General features: G+C 48.7%; 1 protein-coding gene across 3 annotated transcripts in view; it reads right to left on the reverse strand.

Moving 5' to 3' along the window:
- MARCHF6 (membrane associated ring-CH-type finger 6) overlaps nt 1–19,691 on the reverse strand; it is a 1,229,180-nt gene that overhangs the window by 1,051,221 nt on the left and 158,268 nt on the right. For all 3 annotated transcript variants that reach the window (XM_082259541.1, XM_082259540.1, XM_082259539.1), the window contains exon 3: nt 17,975–18,048. In XM_082259541.1, the coding sequence (XP_082115667.1) occupies nt 17,975–18,048 (74 nt within the window). The remainder of the gene's footprint in view (nt 1–17,974; nt 18,049–19,691) is intronic.

The following is a 19,691-nucleotide window of genomic DNA, read 5'->3' on the forward strand; positions in this document are numbered from 1 at the left end:
CGTAGGACCTTTAAACACCGGAGAATCCTCAGTGGGTACCAGAGTGGCCCTGTTCAATGTGATCCACTTTGGGAGCCACAGACCAGCGTGAATCCGTAGGAGACGCAAAGGGGTAGAGGAGTTAAAACTTCTTAGGCACCACAGAAGTGTGCTTCAAGTTGCGCCATTGTTCATTCACAGTTTCGTGGAACTCAGCGGGGCAAGGAAATACCTGCGCCACCTTACGGGAGCTGTGGGTACCAAAAGAGGACCGTTTTCCCGGAGGATTGGGCTCATCCTCTAAATGTAGTGTTTCCTTAGCAGCAATGATCAGCGCATCCATAGCTGCGCGGTCCTAGGCCGTCCCAGGGAGAAGAGCGAGACCCTTCAAGGGGCACACTATCTACGGCAACCATGTCAGATTCAGAATCAGAAGAAAGAGAGCCTAGGCCTTTTTCTAGCATCCCGTTCAGTCATCAAAAGATCCACTTTGGACGCTAAAGTCGCAAGTGCGGCAGTCAAAGCAGGCAGAGCAGAAGTTTCAGAGGAACATGAATCATCCACCAAAGCTGGGGGAATTTTGCTGTCCTGGGACTCCATAATAAAAAACTTTTTTTTTTCTCAAGGTACTGGCCCTTTAAGCGCACCGCGACTCCCCCCCCCCCCCCCCCCCAGTACACCGCTATGAAGGATTCTGCAAGCAGACCCCCAAAAAGGAATAAGCTGATAGCCAGAGGTATTCCCACAAAAAAACAGCAAAGACAGACCCCACAAGTGTTACCACACGCCTGCCAATCTCCTCTGTACAGAAAGAGGAAGTGATGTCACCGCAGGAGGCTGAACTAGGACTTCAGACTAAGGAAACATGGTTGCCCATAGAAAGCAATGGGAGGCTCCGGGAAATTGGCCGCCAACATGTGCTCAGGAGAACACATTGCCACACACAAGATGGCTCCGTAAGGCGCCAAAATACACTACATACATCACTGCATAAGCTCCCACAGTAAAGCCAGCATGCTGCCCACACCTAAAATGGCAGACCGGCAGTTTTTAACCCCGCAGCGGTCGCCGCACAAGTCTGCACCTCCACACACACCATAAAGTGTCACATAGGAGAGGGACCCCCACAACCCTCATAGCAAACTAGCTGAGTTAAAGTCCCCGCAGGGACCGGGAGAAAGGGAGCCCCACAAACGCACAGACATTAGGGGATACCACAGACACACAGGACTGCCAGCCCCAGACAGAGGCCCCACACAGAATGTACTTACTGTACCCGATGGTGTGGGTGCCTCACATCGACAGGAAACCTCCCACCCCAGATGGGGGGGTGCCGTCAGCCAAAAATGCAGGACGCTAGCAACGCACGGAAACCGTGGGAGAGACGTCCAGGCGAGATGGCCACCTCGCGGGCTTTCATCCCTGAGGACAGGGATGGGTCGTTTCCGAGGCCAGGGCGTACGCATAGTCTGCTAAACGCTCGATGGCGGGCTGGGATTCCATAAGGCCCTCTGTCCTGGGATACCATGACGACCAGTGCGACTCCCAGCTCCGCAACGCCGTCATCATCTTGAAGAAGTGACTAACTAAATGCTGATAAACAGCTAGTAATGCAAAGAAAAAAATGCATTTGCAGAAATAAAATCATAAGAAACAGAAGAAGGCTGAGACTGTAGCCCCAGCACAGGGAGAGCCTATTTTACTCTTAACAAGGGATGATCGAACTTTTCAAAAGTTCGTTCCGGCCAGAACATCCAAACTTCCCAAAAGTTCGGCCCGGATTTCAGAACCCCATTGAAATCAATGGGACCGAACTTCGGTAATCAAAAAACACCATTTTGAAGCCCTAAAACCCAATAAATGCCCCTAAAAAGTGCCTAGGGTTCTGGGTCATGCCCCAGGGACTATTAATCACACAAAAAAAAGTTCTTAAAAATTGTCATTTTTGATAGAGAGCCAATTATTGAAAAAAAAAAAAAAAAAGATTTTTGGATTTTGACTTTGGATTTAGTGTCTGGGGGGGGTCTAAAAGTGTACTTGTGAAGTTTCAGCTCTGTAGAATGTCAAGAACCATAAAAAAAAAATTGTTTGTATTATGTCACTTATAGAACAGGGATATGGCTCCGCTGATTTCACACCTTGCCGGTTTAGTATCAAGCGTTTTTTTGGGCATTTTTTGGGGGTTATTGGAGGCAGGCATAACATCAGAACTTCTGTGTAGGGGTATATATACACACATACTTATATCTATATATACCCATACACATATATAGGTGTTAAAGTAGCAGAACACTATACTTGCTCTAATGAAATAATTAACACCAATATGGCTCCGCTCCTATCACACCTATATAAATGGATTTTTGTAAAATCTTATCGTAAAATCCTTTTCTCTTAAGCTCATTGACAGACTCAGTCCTCTTGATTAATATCAAATCGGGTTATACTGCCCTCTACAGGAGTAGGACACTAGGCAGAAGGAAAACGTTCTGGCCACACCTTAGGGGCAGTCCCAGAGGGTATATCCTCTCTCTCCCTGCTACAGGATGTCAGTTATGTCACAAAGTAGTGTCAGAGAATTTAACCCAACCCAACTCAAAAGTAGAGGGGCGGGTACTGCGTCTGTCAATGAGCTTAAAGAGAAAAGGATTTTACGGTAAGATTTTACAAAAATCCATTTTTCTCTGTCGCTCATTGACAGACGCAGTCCTCTTGATTAATATCAAATCGGGACGTCCCAAAGCAGTGCCACAAATGAGGGGTGGGATAACAGAAATCAAAATTTAAATCCAGAAGGCCCAACCGGTGCCGACTAGAAGTCTTAAAGGCTCATCAGACCAAAGGATGAGACTCAACTGAAAACCCAACAGAAAAAAACCCTCGAGGTAGACCAACGGTCTCCTCAAATTGCGGCCTGCACCTTGCGGCCAAGAGAGGCATCCGACGATGCCATCACATCAACTTTATAAAATTTTGTAAAGGTATGAACTGACGACCAGGTAGCCGCCTTGCAAACCTGGACCACTGACGCCTGATGGCGGAAGGCCCAGGAAGCACTAAGCGCCCGAGTGGAGTGCGCCTTAACAGGGAACGGAGGATTCCGATCCTTAATAGAATAAGCCTGTACCATCGTCTGTCTGATCCATTTGGAGATAGTCGCGGCAGATGCAGGCAACCATTTTTTGGGGCCATCCGTGATCACAAAAAGTGAATCCGTTTTACGAAACGAGTCCGTAGTTTTCAGGTATACCCTGATTGCCCGAACCACATCCAAGGAATGTAACGCAAACTCCCGAGGATGACTGGGCTTAGGACATAGGGAAGGCAATACATTGTCCTCATTCAGATGAAACTCTGAAACCACCTTAGGAAGGAAGGATGGATTCGGACGAAGAACCACCTTATCCCTATGAACCACCAGATATGGAGAACGACAAGATAATGCGGCCAGCTCTGACACCCTGCGTGCAGAAGTAATGGCCACCAAGAAGGCCACCTTCTGGGATAAAGTAAGCAAGGGAATCTCCCTGATATTTTCAAAGGAAGGTTTCTGAAGAACCGACAACACTAAATTAAGATCCCAGGGCGGTAAGGGTGCGCGCACTGGCGGAGCCAAGTGCCGCACCCCCTGGATGAAATTCCGCACCAAGAAATGGGTAGCCAAAGGTTTCTTTAAGAAAATTGCTAACGCTGAAACCTGACCCTTGACAGTACTCAAGGCCAGCTTCTGCTCAACCCCCTGTTGCAGAAAAGCCAAGATTCGGGTCACCGAATAGGCCCGTGGAGGAAATCCAAAGGATTCACACCACGCAATATAAGACCTCCATGTGCGATGATAGACTTTCCTGGAAGTCGCTTTCCTTGCTTTAATTAAAGTAGGAATAACTGAAGTTGACAATCCCTTGTCCTTCAGCACCTGAGTCTCAATAGCCAGGCCGTTAAAGCCAGCGATTGTAAAGCAGGATGGAAGATCGGTCCCTGAGACCGCAGATCCTCCCTGAGAGGAAGTCTCCAGGGAGCGTCCGCGACCAGCCTGACGAAGTCGGCGTACTCGGGTCAACGAGGTCAGCCCGGAACTACCAGGATAACTGGAATTCCATCCACCTCTATCCTGCGAAGAAGCTTCAGCAGCAACTTGAGAGGAGGGAAGACATACAGTAGCTGATACTGTCCCCACGGGGCGACCAGCGCGTCTGCTGTGTTCGTTCGCGGATCTCGGGAGCGGGCTACCAGTAAATCAGACAAAGTCTGATCGCTCTCAGTTCCAATACATTTATCGGTAACCTAGATTCTGTCGGAAGAAATGACTTCCCCTGGCTGAGCATCGGAGACCGAAGCCACCAGACCAGAGACTCCCTGGTCCACTCGCTCAACCGGATCCGATTGTCCAGAGAATCGGGATTCCGATTCCATCTGAAAAGAATCTCCTTTTGGGGAATTCGGGTATGCGACTGGGCATACGGTACTGCCTCTAAGAAGGCCACCATCAGTCCCAGGACCAGATAGTTCAATCTCCTGGTGGGAACTAGGAATGATCTTTTGCAAAAGTGAAGAAAACGTTCTGCTCAAGGAGCGGGAACTGCCGCTCCCTGTTGCATCAAGTCCATTACTGCTCCCCGCAAAGCTTTTAAGCGATCCGGGGATAGTCGAATGTTGGAAGGGAAGAATCGCACCGGTAGTCATCCCAGGGAGGGGCCCGCGTCCACCCACAAACCTGGCAGGGGGGAGAGGGGGAACATTTTACTCACCATACCGGAACAGGTGGGCGCCAACTCCTGACAGAACCCCTCTCTACCGAGGTGGGGGGGCTGTCTACCAATACGGACGCCGTGACTCAGTTTCCAACTGGTCGTCGGCGTCCAGGCGAGACGTTTAACTCGCAGGGTCAGTCCCCGTCCAGTGGGACTATGTTGCGGCCGACCCAGCGCGGAGCTAGGGCCTGCACGGGCTCGTAGGCTGACTGGGGTGACCACTGGATCCTAACATCCAGCCCGTCGCCCAGTTTCAGCATACTTGCTTGAAGATCTCACAGGAATAACTGGAGAAAAAAGCTGCCTAAAAAAAAAAAAAAATTCTAAAAAAATCTTGCCAGGACCAAAGATCCCAGCAAGGAACTTAGGTCCTTACTCCTAACTAGACAGAAAAAAAACTGACATCCTGTAGCAGGGAGAGAGAGGATATACCCTCTTGGACTGCCCCTAAGGTGTGGCCAGAACGTTTTCCTTCTGCCTAGTGTCCTACTCCCGTAGAGGGCAGTATAACCCGATTTGATATTAATCAAGAGGACTGCGTCTGTCAATGAGCGACAGAGAAATGTGTAATTGTAAAATACATATAAGTGTGTGTGTATTATATTATATACCCCTATACAGAAGTTCAGATGTTTTGCCTGCCTCCAAAGAACCCAAAAAAATGCCCAAAAAAAGGCCTGCGCCAAAAAAAAAAACCGCCCAGGTGTGTTTTTGCAGCAGGCGTTATTTGGGCATTTTTTTGGGGTCTTTGGAGGCTGGCAAAACATCTGAACTTCTGTATAGGGGTGTGTATATATATATACACATACACACTTATATGTATTTTACACTTACACATATATAGGTGTGATAGGAGCGGAGACCTATTGGTGTTAATTATTTCATTAGCGCAAGTATAGTGTTCTGCTACTTTCACACCCATACATGTGTATGGGTATATATACATATAAGTGTGTGTGTATATATACCCCTATACAGAAGTTCAGATGTTTTGCCTGCCTCCAAAAAAATGCCCAAAAAACCGCCTGCTCCAAAAAAAAAAAAAAACGCCCAGGTGTGTTATTGCAGGGGTTTTTTTTGGGCATTTTTTTGGGTTCTTTGGAGGCAGGCATGACATCTGAACTTCTGTATAGGGGTATATATACACACCTACACATATATAGGTGTGAAAGTAGCAGAACACTATACTTGCGCTAATGAAATAATTAACACCAATATGGCTCCGCTCCTATCACACCTATATATGTGTAAGTGTAAAATACATACAAGTGTGTGTGTATATATACCCCTATACAGAAGTCCAGATGTTTTGCATGCCTCCAAAGACCCCAAAAAAATGCACAAAAAAAACCCTGCAATAACACACCTGGGCGTTTTTTTTTTTTTTTTTGGCGCGAGCGTTTTTTTTTTGGGGCATTTTTTTGGGGTCTTTGGAGGCATGCAAAACATCTGAACTTCTGTATAGGGGTATATATATATACACACACACACTTATATGTATTTTACACTTACACACATAGGTGTGATAGGAGCGGAGCCATATTGGTGTTATTTAATTAGCGCAAGTATAGTGTTCTGTTACTTTCACACCTATATATGTGTATGGGTATATATATACATATAAGTGTGTGTGTATATATACCCCTATACAGAAGTTCAGATGTCATGCCTGCCTCCAAAGAACCCAAAAAAATGCCCAAAAAAAACCCTGCAATAACACACCTTGGCGGCAGGAAAACATCTGAACTTCTGTATAGGGGTATATATACACACACTTATATGTATATATACCCATACACATATATAGGTGTGAAAGTAGCAGAACACTATACTTGCGCTAATGAAATAATTAACACCAATATGGCTCCGCTCCTATCACACCTATATATGTGTAAGTGTAAAATACATATAAGTGTGTGTGTGTATATATACCCCTATACAGAAGTTCAGATGTTTTGCCTGCCTCCAAAGACCCCAAAAAAATGCCCAAAAAACGCCTGCTGCAAAAACACACCTGGGTGATTTTTTTTGGCGCAGGCATTTTTTTGGGCATTTTTTTTGGGTTCTTTGGAGGCAGGCAAAACATCTGAACTTCTGTATAGGGGTATATATATATATATATATATATATATATATATATATACACACACACACACACACACACACACTTATATGTATTTTACACTTACACACATATAGGTGTGATAGGAGCGGAGCCATATTGGTGTTAATTATTTAATTAGTGCAAGTATAGTCTTCTGCTCCTTTCACACCTATATATGTGCAGGTGTATATATACAGACGTGTGTGTATATATACCCCTATACACATGTTCAGATGTCATGCCTGACTCCAAACATGTCCTCAAAAAATCCCTAAAAATGCCTGCAGCCAAAAAGCAGGCTGACCGGTGAGTAGCCATATCAGTGCTCTGAAAGTGACATAAGAGAAACGATCTTTTCTCTATAGCGGTCACCTTGATATGGAAGGGTTTTGTCACCCTGCCATAGCAGTCAGAGTCAGTTAACCCTACACTACACTACGGTCCCCTTACACTTAACACTTTCCCTACAGGAACTGAATAATTAAAGCTAACTATAGTGGAAAATAGCACCCTAACTACACTAGATATCCCTTTCCTCACACCAATAATTGCTAAATGACACTTTGTAGCAGAAGTAACAGAACTGCTTCCACTCTCTTCCATGTGCCTGTAAAACAATGCTAGGAATTTGGCGGGGGCCATCTTATATACTGGGGGGCGTATTCACTAATGATTGGACTATGGACCCCCTAGTCACTCCAATCACATTCCTAGCATTCTCCTGCCCCCTCAATTGGCTTTTACTGATGGTTCTGGTCCAATCACGGGCTTTTAAAGCCCATTTCCTGAACCATTGCATTTTGGTCGGTTCTGGTTGCCGAATTCCGAACGTTTTCAGCAAAAAGTTCTAAATTCGGACGAACCTCGATCAGCCAATGTTCGGGTCGAACCGATGGTCGACCCGAACCGTTCGATCATCCCTACTCCTAAATAGGCAGAAGACAAACTGAGTTGGGATGGCTGATAGCAGGGGGGTATTGGACCCGTGGGACAGCCCCCATAGGTGTGTCTATGTAAATTACTTTGTTTTTAAAAAGTCTTATGCCTAGCTTGCTCCTATGGATAAGAGGTCAATACCCATTGGTGAAGACTGTATGAGTGGGCGGCGACTAAGAGGATGTAAGAGAAAACTGAATTTTTGTAAAATCTTACCTGTAAAATTCCTCTCTCTGAGTCCTCCGACAGTCGCCGCCCCTTCATATTCATCACCAATGGGGGTTAATGACCTTCTCCGTAGGAGTAGCTAGGCAACAGAATATGTTATTAAGGCTTTTAACATATCCCACCCCCACGGGGGTGGTCCCCTCAGTCAATACCCTCCGACTTCCTGTGTCCATACCTCAGTTTCAGTGGAATAGCAGTAGAGTATATAATCAAACCCCAAAAGAGGGGCGGGGGCGGCGACTGTCGGAGGACTCAGAGAAAGGAATTTTACAGGTAAGATTTTACAAAAATTCCGTTTTCTCTTACGTCCTCCGACAGTCGCCGCCCCTTCATATTCATCACCAATGGGGACGTCCCATAGCAGTGTAAACATGAGGGGTGGGAAACGCAGCCGCGCCCAAGGCAACGCCGTCTCCACAACAGAGAAAGGAACCTTACCAAGGGAAGGAACCCAGCCGGGTAGCATGAAAAAAAATTGCTCAACAGGAGCAACAACCCAGGAAAAAACAAATAACTCAGGGATAAAAACGCTATCCCAAACAGCCAAGGGCCCAAAACAAGGGACCCTAAGGTACTGCCGCACTAAGAACCTTGCGGCCAAAGGAAGCATCAGCCGATGCCTGAACATCCACCTTGTAGAACTTAGTGAAGGTGTGAACGGACGACCAAGTCGCCGCCTTACACACCTGGGCCACGGAAGCCCGATGATGACAGGCCCAAGACGTACTCAAAGATCTAGTAGAGTGCGCCTTCACAGGCATAGGAGGAACTTTCCCCTTCAAAGCATATGCCTGTTCAATGGTCTGTCTGATCCATTTGGCGATGGTAGAAGCCGCCATGCCCTTCCGAGGACCCTCATGAAGGACAAATAAGGAATCCGACTTGCGAAAGGATTCAGTCGACGTCCGGTACACCCTGATCGCCCGAACAACATCCAGAGAGTGCAAATCCACCTCCTTCGGATGCTTGGGCTTCGCGCAGAGCGAAGGGAGGACAATATCCTCATTGAGGTGAAAATCAGAAATCCGTTTCGGAAGAAAAGAAGGGTTAGGTCTCAAGACCACCTTATCCAGGTGAACGACCAGATACGGAGACCTGCAGGACAAAGCTGCCAGCTCCGACACCCTGCGAGCCGAAGTGATCGCCACCAAAAAGGCGACCTTCTTGGACAACATAGCCAACGAGATCTTCCTGATCTGTTCAAAAGGAGCATGTTGTAACACGGATAGAACGAGATTCAAATCCCAAGGAGGCAGAGGATCCCTCCTAGGAGGGACCAGATGTCGCACCCCTTGAACAAAAGTGCCAACCAAGGAGTTAGATGCCACAGGACGTTGAAAAAGAACGGCCAACGCAGACACCTGACCCTTAATCGTAGCCAGCGCCAAACGCTGGTCAACACCCGTTTGAAGGACAACACCCGAGACACCGAATACGTGCGAGGGGAATGCCCCCTGGACTCACACCAGGCAAAATAGGCCTTCCAAGTACGGTAATAGACCTTCCCCGAGGAAGACTTCCTCGCGTTGATCAAAGTGTGAATGACCTCAGGGGAGAGACCCCTATCCTTCAGGACCTCGGTTTCAACAGCCAGGACGTCAAAGCCAGCGACTGTAAAGCAGGATGGAATATCGGCCCTTGAGACAGGAGATCCTCTCGAAGAGGCAGACGCCACGGGGCGTCGACCGCCAGATTCACGAGGTCTGCGTACCAGACCGGCGAGGCCAGTCCGGTGCCACAAGAATCACCGCGTGCTGTTCCGAGCTCAACCTGCGCAGGAACCTGGACAGTAGTTGAATCGGTGGAAATGCGTACATCAGTCGGTACTGATGCCACGGAGCTACCAACGCGTCTGACGCGTCTGCCCGAGGATCGCGCGTCCTTGCCACGAACCTCTTTACTTTGTTGTTCAGACGAGATTCGAACAGGTCCACCTCCGGAAGACCCCACTTCGCGCACAACATCTGGAAGACATCCGGGTGGAGGGACCATTCCCCCTGGTCCAGGGTCTGGCGACTAAGATAATCCGCCTGCCAGTTCTCCACCCCCGGAATGTGAACTACCGTTATCGCCGGGACGTGAGTCTCGGCCCAAGACAGAATCTCGGCCACCTCCCGAGCCGCTCGGGCACTCCTGGTGCCCCCTTGGTGGTTGATGTAGGCCACCGCTGTGGCATTGTCCGTCTGCACCCGAACCGGACGGCCCTGCAGCCTGTCCGACCAACGTCGCAGACAGAGATTTATCGCTCGTAGTTCCAGAATGTTGATTGGAAGGGAGGATTCCTCCACCGACCAAGTTCCCTGGGCGGACAGAACGCCCAGGACACCACCCCAGCCCGACAGGCTGGCATCCGTGGTGATCACCGTCCATGAGAGAGGACGAAAGGACTTGCCCCCCGACACCGTCGGGGACTGGAGCCACCACAGAAGATCCCTTCTGGTGCGATGACTCAATGAAATCTGGAGCTCCAGAGATCGCGGTCGCCCGTCCCACCTGGACAGGATCTCCGCTTGTAGACCCCTCGTGTGAAACTGGGCGAAGGGAATCGCCTCGAAAGCCGAGACCATCAATCCCAAACAGCGCATGCACGTCCGGATGGACGAACACGGAACGTCCCTGAGGGACCTGACTTCTTCCTGAAGAGACCTGAGTTTGTCTTCTGGCAGGAAGACCCTCGCCTGGACCGAGTCCAGAATCATCCCCAGGTAGGGAAGACGAACCGACGGGCACAGCGTCGACTTTGGAAAGTTTATCGTCCAACCAAACTCCTGCAGAGCCTGCGTCGTGATGGACAGGTCCTTCACGAGACCCTGGCTGGTCGCAGACCGAACCAGAATGTCGTCCAGATACCCCAGGACAGATATGCCCTGGGCTCTCAACAAAGCCAGAACCGGTGCAAGCACCTTGGTGAACACCCGTGGAGCCAAAGCGAGGCCAAAAAGGCAGCGCCACGAACTGGTAGTGATCCTCCGCAATGGCGAATTAAAAGGTACCTCTGGTGACCCTTGAAAATGGGGATGTGAAGATACGCATCCTTCAAGTCGATGGAGGCCATGAATTCCCCCGGAACCAGGGCAGCCACCACCGACCGCAGGGATTCCATGCGGAACTTGCGAACCCGCACAAAGCGGTTCAGAGCCTTCAAGTCCAGAATCGGACGCACCTTGCCCTCCTTCCTGGGCACGGTGAACAGATTGGAATAGAACCCCCAAAATCTGTCCCGATGAGGCATCGGAACCACTACTCCCTGAGCCCGCAAGTCCCGCACCGCTAGGTGCAGATCCCGCAAACGCTCCGGAGACAGTTGAAGATTTGAGGGAAAAAATCTGCTCTCCGGCCGGGAGAGAAACTCGATCTTGTAGCCAGATCGAACGATTTCCTGAACCCACCTGTCCCGAATGCGGGCCAGCCAGGGTTGAAGAAAACCGAGCAAGCGTCCCCCCCAACCCAGAACTGGGTGAGGGCGCCCCTTCAGGCCGCACTTATGGGCAGCGGATCCGGACTGGCCGGACTTCTGCTTACCTGTCCACTGCTTCTTCTGGGAGCCTTGGCCTTTGAATGGCTTGCCCTTATAGTGTGACCGAAAGGCACGAAAGGAACCCTGGGAGGGCCGAAAGGAAGCGGTCTTCTTACCAGGAGCCGCCTTAGCCTTGTGGGATTGGGGCAAGAGCGTGCTCTTACCACCTGTGATCCCCTTAATCAGAGTATCCAAGGAGTCGCCAAAAAGACGAGATCCGTTATATGGCAAATTAGCCAAGGTCTTGCGCGAAGACTGGTCCACAGACCAACACTTCAGCCAAAACAGGAGGTGCGACAACACCGCCACACTGTGCACACGTGCAGCCAACGGTACTATATCCAAGTCCGCATCACACAAATACATGACACCCTGATGGATTTGATCCACCATAGCCAGCGTCGCCGGAGGGGCAGAATCAGCCACCAGGACGCGCCTAAGCACCTGCGTCCAATGTGCGACAGTGTGAGCTGCCATAAGCGAAGCAAAAATAGCTTTGAGCATAGAACCGGTAACCGAATAAGTATGACGGGTAAGAGACTCCAGCCTCCTGTCCGTCGCATCCCGGAACACCGGCATATCCTCAGCAGGAATTGCAGTAGACTTATTCAAAACCGCCACCGCGTGATCCACCGGAGGTGGCACACACCAACGTTCATCAGTAGCGGGCGTGAAAGGATAACGCAGCTTGAACCTACTTGGCACAGCAAAAGGCTTCCGCAGATTGCGCCACTGTTCACTAACAGCGCGCTGAAAATCATCAGTGCAGGGAAAAACCTGCGAAGTTCTGCGTCTCCGCTGCGTCCCATAGGAAGCTAAAACAGCAGGAGGACATGGTTCATCCTGCAAGCTCAGTGTTTGTTTGATAGAAGCAACCAATTCATCCATGAGTGCAAGCTCTTCAGACGAGCCAGGGGGAGAATTATCAACCCCTTCCACCTCAGCCTCCACTTCTGATCCCACAAGATCCAGGGAGGAACGGGACTCCGACAAGGAGACCCCAGCCATAGCAGCCCTATCACCCTCACCCTCGGAATCCGAGGAAATAGAAACCCTGGGCCGTTTTGTGGATTGAGCAGTCACAAGCATTTGCACCTGAGCAGCAAGGTTAGCCACAACAGCAGCCAAATCACCCCCTGGGGAGGAAACAGCAGCCCCTTGGCCTCCCACCAAGGTGAGAGGAAATTTGCTTTCCTGAGAATCCATGACCCCAAACAAAAATTTAGTAGGAGAATAAATAGCAACTGCCCCTTTAAAAGCGCGATCAGCGCAGCCCACCGCACTCACACACTAGCACAAGCCCCCACAGGGAAAAGGCACAGAAACTCAGGCAAGGATTTGTAGGATAGAGAGGTAAAAACCTGCAGAGACCACCGCTGCTGCCTCGATCGGTGCACCCAGGAGAGAGAAGAGTAAGTGATGCAATCAGGGCACTCTATTAAAGCCTATGGAAGGCTACAAGAAAATGGCTGCCTACAGTGTCAGCATGAGGCCGGAGCGATCGCCGCCAAAATGGCGGCGCTTGGCGCTGAAAAGCGCCGCTCCCGCCCACAGTAAAAAACACTATCACATGCAGTGTAATAAAAAATAATGGCGGACCGCCGCAGCGATCGCCGCAGTATGCACAAACATGACACACATCATGCCCCGCAGCACACAGCCTGTCACACATGAAGAACAGCACACATTCTGATCCCAGAGATAGTGCAGCACAGCCCCCCTCCTAGCATGTCACAAAGTGCAGCCAAGACAGACAGGGATTCCAGCAGTGTGAACAGGGTCAGGGTTACACAGTCCCAGACTGACACCCCCCAAACAGACAGGTCCCCACACAGATACACTTACCTCCTAAAAGGCGTGGGGAACCCGCACAAGCGATCAAGCCACTGCACATGGGACAGGGAGAGTCGCAGCCAGGACGCAGGAGGATTGCGGAGCGATACCGCAAGGCGTCCAGTGAGGTAGCCACCTCACCTAGCATCCCTGCAGCGAGCAGGGATGGGTCGCTCATTGTGCCAGGAAAAATACCTGACTGAACGCTCGAAGGCAGACTGGGAAGCCACTGACCCACAACCTGCGACCAGGGGGATCAGCCCGAGACCCAGCCCGCACGATCCTCTTCATCAGAAGAACGAACTAAAGCTGACAAAAAAGAACAGCTAAGTAAAGAGAGAGAGAAAAAAACTTCAAATAAAATCAAAAAAAAGAGAAAAGGCTGAGACAAAATGCCCCAGCATAGAGACATCCAGCTACGCCTGACAAGCTAGACATTGAAACTGAGGTATGGACACAGGAAGTAGGAGGGTATTGACTGAGGGGACCACCCCCGTGGGGGTGGGATATGTTAAAAGCCTTAATAACATTCTGTTGCCTAGCTACTCCTAACGAGAAGGTCATTAACCCCCATTGGTGATGAATATGAAGGGGCGGCGACTGTCGGAGGACGTAAGAGAAATGTTTTTTTCTTTGATGTTGGAATTTATACCCGTTCATTACTTTTGCAACATTCAGTGTTCACAGACCCTTTGGGCCATCGGGCCAGGGTCATAAGGAAGAACTCTTGTTTATGGATCCTTTGGGCCATCGGGCTGGGATCCCTGGATTACAAATACTTCACAGTTCAGTGAAACGGTCTTTGGGCCAATAGGCCACAACAAGATTACACGGATGGCCGTTACAGTAATGGGCGGTACATCCAGAAGGTCTGGAAAAGAAAAGGGGGGGTGCTCTGGTACTAGAGGCCCCTGAAAGAAGATTACCCTGACTTGGCAGGACTATGGTTGCACTCAGGCTCCAGTGACCTATCCTGCTTCAGGAAAGGAGTACTGCACTCACTCTTTCTACTGACTCTGCACTAGGTAGTTAGTGATAGGGCATGGACTTACTCATCAGGAGGATGGGGGAACGTTGTGTCAAGATCACAGCAGAGAAGTCAGGGAACCGGATGAGAGGGCCGCCTCTGCGGAGTGTCCTTTTATTCCAAGTATTCAGATAGTCAATGTCTCTTTATTGTGTATAATATGCTAACCCTTGCTTTCTCTCTACAGGACATGTCAAGCCTTAGAGGTAGTCAGCTAGGCTATATATATATATATATATATATATATATATATATATATATATATATATATATATATATGTATGTATGTGTGTATATTGTGGAATTTCCTTTCCACCAAACAAAGTTTGTTCGCTGGGACTTGCCACAGATGGCGAAGCGCAGTGCACACCTGATTTTGTTACCCACTTGGTTGTGCAGGGAAGGGATGGCTTGCCTGGAAAAGTAGTGGCAGCTGGGCACCACGTACTGTGGGACAGCCACCGCCATAAGGCTTTTAAAACTCTGCGTCTCCATCAGACGGAATGACAGCATTTCAAAGGCCAGGAATTTTGAAATGTTGGCATTCAGGGCCAGGGATCGCGGGTGGGTGGGGGGGGGGGGGGTACTTCCTCTTCCACTCCAGTGTTTGGGAGATAGAAAGCTGAACGCTTCCACGTGACATTCTGGAGATGGTTGTTGGTGACCCAGGTGTTGGTGTTGCTGGCAGATCCTCTGTTTGCGGGGTGGCAGGTGCCCGTCTCACTACAGAGGTGGATGAAGCGGCCGAGACTGCAGCAGAAGAGGAAGCAGGAGCAGCCAGAGACCTTTTTGGTTTTTGAGGTGTCTACTCCAATGCAGCTCGTGCTTTGCACTTGGATGCCTGATCATGCAGGTTGTGCTCAGGTTGAGAAGGTTTATGCCTCGCTTCAGGCTCTGATTGCACAGCGTGCAAACCACTCGTGTCCTGTCATCAGCACATTGTCTGAAGAACTTCCACGCTAGGGAACTCCTGCGAGCTGACTTTGGTGTGCTCGGTCCCTTGCTGCGTTGGGCAGTAGAAGGCGTAGTGTCTAGCGCACGGCCGCTCTGCTTTGGCAATCTGCTACCTCTTCTGCTGTGCTGGTGGCTTTGTGCGACCACCGCCTCAAAACTACTCAGGTCACCTGCATGACGTTCATTCCATGTGGGGGTCGAGGACCTCATCGTCCTCCACATCATCTTCCACCCAGTCTTCACCCCTGCCCTCCTTGTCAGTCTCCACAATTTGGAATACCACAGCAGTTGGCACCTGTGTTTTGTCATCATCCAAGACGTACTACGATGGTCCTCCCATGTACTCATCTTGAGACCTAAGTGGTTGGGCATCGGTGCACTCAATCTCTTCCACTTCTGGGGCAGGGCTTGGTGGATGGCCCTGGGAAACCATGCTAACAGAGTCATCAAAAAGAAGAAGAGACTGCTGCATGACTTCTGGCTCAGACTGCTTGGCTGATTTGCAAGGGGGTGAGGTGAAAGATTGATGGACATTGGCTGCAGGTGCCAACTCTGACCTTTCAGCAGAAGACTGGGTGGGAGACGAAGGAACTGGAGGCACTGTCAGCAACCCAATCTACTATCGCCTGTACTTGTTCTGGCCTCAACATTTTTAGAGGCGCATTAGGCCCTGCCAAATACTGCAGTAAGGTTCTGTCGCGTACTCACAGCTGAGAAAGGGGTTGCACTTGTGCGTGTAGCTGGCACAGATAGACCACATCCTCTCCTTGCAACAGGAGCTCCACCAGCAGCACCACGACCCAGCACTAACATGGTGGAGCAGTATGTGTGCAAATGCCTAGACGTACTGAATGACGGGTCTGCCCCTTCAACTTCTGGGTCTCAAAATTGGACACATGGCCTGAGCTTACCCTTTATGCCTTGGAGGTGCTGGCCTGCCCTGCAGCCAGTGTATTATCTGAACGTGTATTTAGCACGGTTGGGGGCGTGATCACAGACAAGCACAGCCGCCTGTCCAGAGCCAATGTGGACAAGCTCACGTTCATTAAAATGAACCAGGCATGGATCCCACATGACTTGGCCGTACCTTGTGCAGAATAGACATGTATACCGGCCTTACCCAGCCATTGTTGTATTTGATCTAACTCTTTTGGGGTGTACCCTAATTTAAAAAAATAAAATTAAAAACAAAAACCAGTTTTGGCTACCTCGTCGTCCTCCACATCCACAGCCACCTCAACCTCCTACTCCATATGGGCCTCATCCTCCTCCTACATCATTCAAGATGATTATTTTTTATTTTTCTGTTTTTGATGTTATTTTAAGTTATTTCCCTATCCACATTTGTTTAAATAGCACTTGCCATGCTCTTAAGAAGATTTTGCTGCCATTTGCAGCCCTCTCCATGTGTTTTTTAGAGCCATTTTAGTGCTCAAAAGTTTGGGTCACCATTGACTTCAAGGGGGTTCGGGATCGGGGTAAAGTTCGGGTTAAGTCCGGGTCACGAACCCACACTTTTTTTTCAAGTTCAGCCGGACCTGACGAACCCGGACATCCAGGTGTTCGCTCAACTCTAATGATAAAGCATCATATTCTTGTTAAAATGCCTATCATTAAGCTTGCCAGCTTTCCATCGCATATTGGCTGTGACGGGAGTCACTTTGGTTGTGGGGCCTGTGGAACCCAGCTTACCTTAGAGAGGTTGGGAAATCCCTGTCTAAGGTCCCTAGGCCCCTCTTATGTGTAAAGTCACCCTGTCTATAAGGGACAAAGGGTGGCCAAGAAAATGATGGACTTAATGGACACAGAATATGGTTTGGATTACTCAAATGGGACAGAATTATTTTCAACAATATATCTCAAAGAATATTTGAAGACTCTGGGACTCTAGGCCTAGCTGCCTATTGCCAAAAAGGCTTCACACAGTCCAGCCACCTGTTGCCATTAACGTGAACTCTATCACTCCTGGTCTTCTCCCTTTAAGATGGGTACCTGGGGAAGGGTCACAATCTCCGATTTAAAAAAGCAGCTTCTTATAGTGTGGCCAAGACTTGATAAAAGGAGGACACTCCTTTGTAACGTGTGGTTATAGCAACCTCCAGCGTGTAGACATCTAGTGTCCACCTTCCCGTGTCACGGCCTGCTTTCAGCACCACACAGCGCCGGGTGGTCAAGGCGCACGTGCAGGCCAGTGGAAACAACGGAGCTGTGTTCATCAGAGACAGCCCAGAAGAGGAGGATTTACACATATACATGCTGTTCCCTCGTCTTTTAAATGAGAGTGCATTAGCTGCAAGTGCTTTTATCCCTATTTGAATAAGCGGTATTACACTAGGGAAGATGTGCACCCTCTTGTTTTGTCTTTTCTATTAGGTATATGTCCACCACCCAGTGGATTTATTAGGAGAGCTGCAGCACCTTGTGTTACTTTGGACTGAAATATACAGGACTTTTTAACCAAGCCAAGGTCTTTTGTATCAGTGCTATTACTGGAGGTTGTTTATGTTGGACAAATGTGTGATACACCAAAATAGACATTTGAAGTAGGAACTATATGATCAGTATTTCATTGCACAACATTGCCACTATGTATTTAGGAATAACAGACTAAACTCCACAAAAATTTGAGTGATAAAGTAACTTACTTGGTGTAAATGCAAATCGGTGCTTGCATAGTTCACAGTATTCTTTTCTGCTATGTTTAAGCCACTGAACTAAGCTGAAACAAAACAAATCAAAAATGTGTGAGTTTTACTCCTTTGCTTTGACATCTTTATTTTTAAATATTGGCAGGCTGTTTTCTCAGAAAAAATACATAAATAAAGCAAACCTTCACCAGGAGACATGCTTTACAGTTTAGTTTGTGTCATGTGTCTGCTACCTAAGGGTTAACTTAGTGCACAGTCTGCAGACTAATTGCAGTGATTGGCAACAGGCTGCTCTATTTAAACTCCTCTGCAGCATTATGTCTTTGCTGTTTGATCTGCAGCTTCCTGTGACCCCTGCTCCTGTTTACCTGCTTCTGTGATCTCCTGTACGACCCGGCTTGACTTTGGACTTCCCTTGCTTTCTGCCTGCACCTGACCTCGGCTCCCCTCTGACCTTGAACCTGCATGCTCCTTTGAAATCCACGCCGCCCGCCTGTTGTTGACCCGGCCTGTTTACTGATCCGTTTGCCTGTGAGCCCCCAGAGTGAGTGTGGACTCGGGCGTCCATCCTTCTGCCTGCCTGCCTGCTGTTGGGATCCTCCTACCTGCTGGTTGTCTCCTTTTTAATCATCTAGTACCTTGGAGCTGCCCGTCCAACAGCTGACCCACCAGGCCCTCATACCATTCTGCTTTCCCGTGCCACCTGTCTGCTCTACCAGGGGCCGCGAGTCAGATACATAAGGGAGGCCTTCCTCTGCATCGGGCTCATCAGTCAGGTACGTGAGAAGTTGAGAGTTTGACTTTTTGCTGCCATTCCAATTCATCATAAATGTTCAAAAAAGATCCCCATAAATATAATTAGAGGATGTCGCGGACCTCAAGAATAAAATGTTAACTGCAAATGTTGTTTGCAAATGTTACTAAAATGTGAAAATTACATATCCTGCCGCAGCCAGGTAGGACAGAAGTCCAGCTGGAGAGCAAAAAAAAACAAAACAACATTGAATATCTGTTTTTTTTTATTGAACCGGCCGATGACGGCCGCCATTCAGGCCATGTGTATGGGGCTTTAGAGTGTTTAACCACTTGCCGACTAGTTCCTGTATATTTACTGCGGCAGGCTGGCTCGTACAGGCAAAACGAAGTAGATGTACGTCGCTTGCCTGGGAGGAGCTATGCGTGTTTCAGGCGGCTCCGATTCCCGCCTGACCCCCCACGATCGAGAGGAGGATGGTTAGCTGTTGTAAACACAGCCGATTGTCCTTCTCCCTGAAATGATCACAGAGCCCATGTGATGCTGCTATATAGGATCGCATGTCTCTGATCATTTCACAAGACACTTACACATTTCACATACACTTAGAATCACTCCCCTAGGGTCACATTTAACCCCTTGATCACCTATACTGTTAACCCCTTCCCTGCCAGTGTCATTATTACAGTAACAGTGCATATTTATAGCACTGATTACTGTAGTAATGTCACTGGTACTCCCAAAAGTTCATTCAGGGGTCCGATCTGTCCGTCACAATGTAGCAGACCCAAAAAAAAAAAAAAAAAATTGCAGATCACCGCCATTACTATTAAAAAAAAAAAAAACACATTACAAATGACGTAAATCTTTCCGGTAGTTAGTAGACGCGATAACTTTTGTGCCAACCAATCAAAATATGCTTATTGCGATTTTTTTTTTACCAAAAATATGTAGCAGAAA

This window comes from Pelophylax lessonae (genome assembly GCF_965119305.1).
Source record: "Pelophylax lessonae genome assembly, chromosome: 5".
Lineage (NCBI taxonomy): Eukaryota > Metazoa > Chordata > Amphibia > Anura > Ranidae > Pelophylax > Pelophylax lessonae.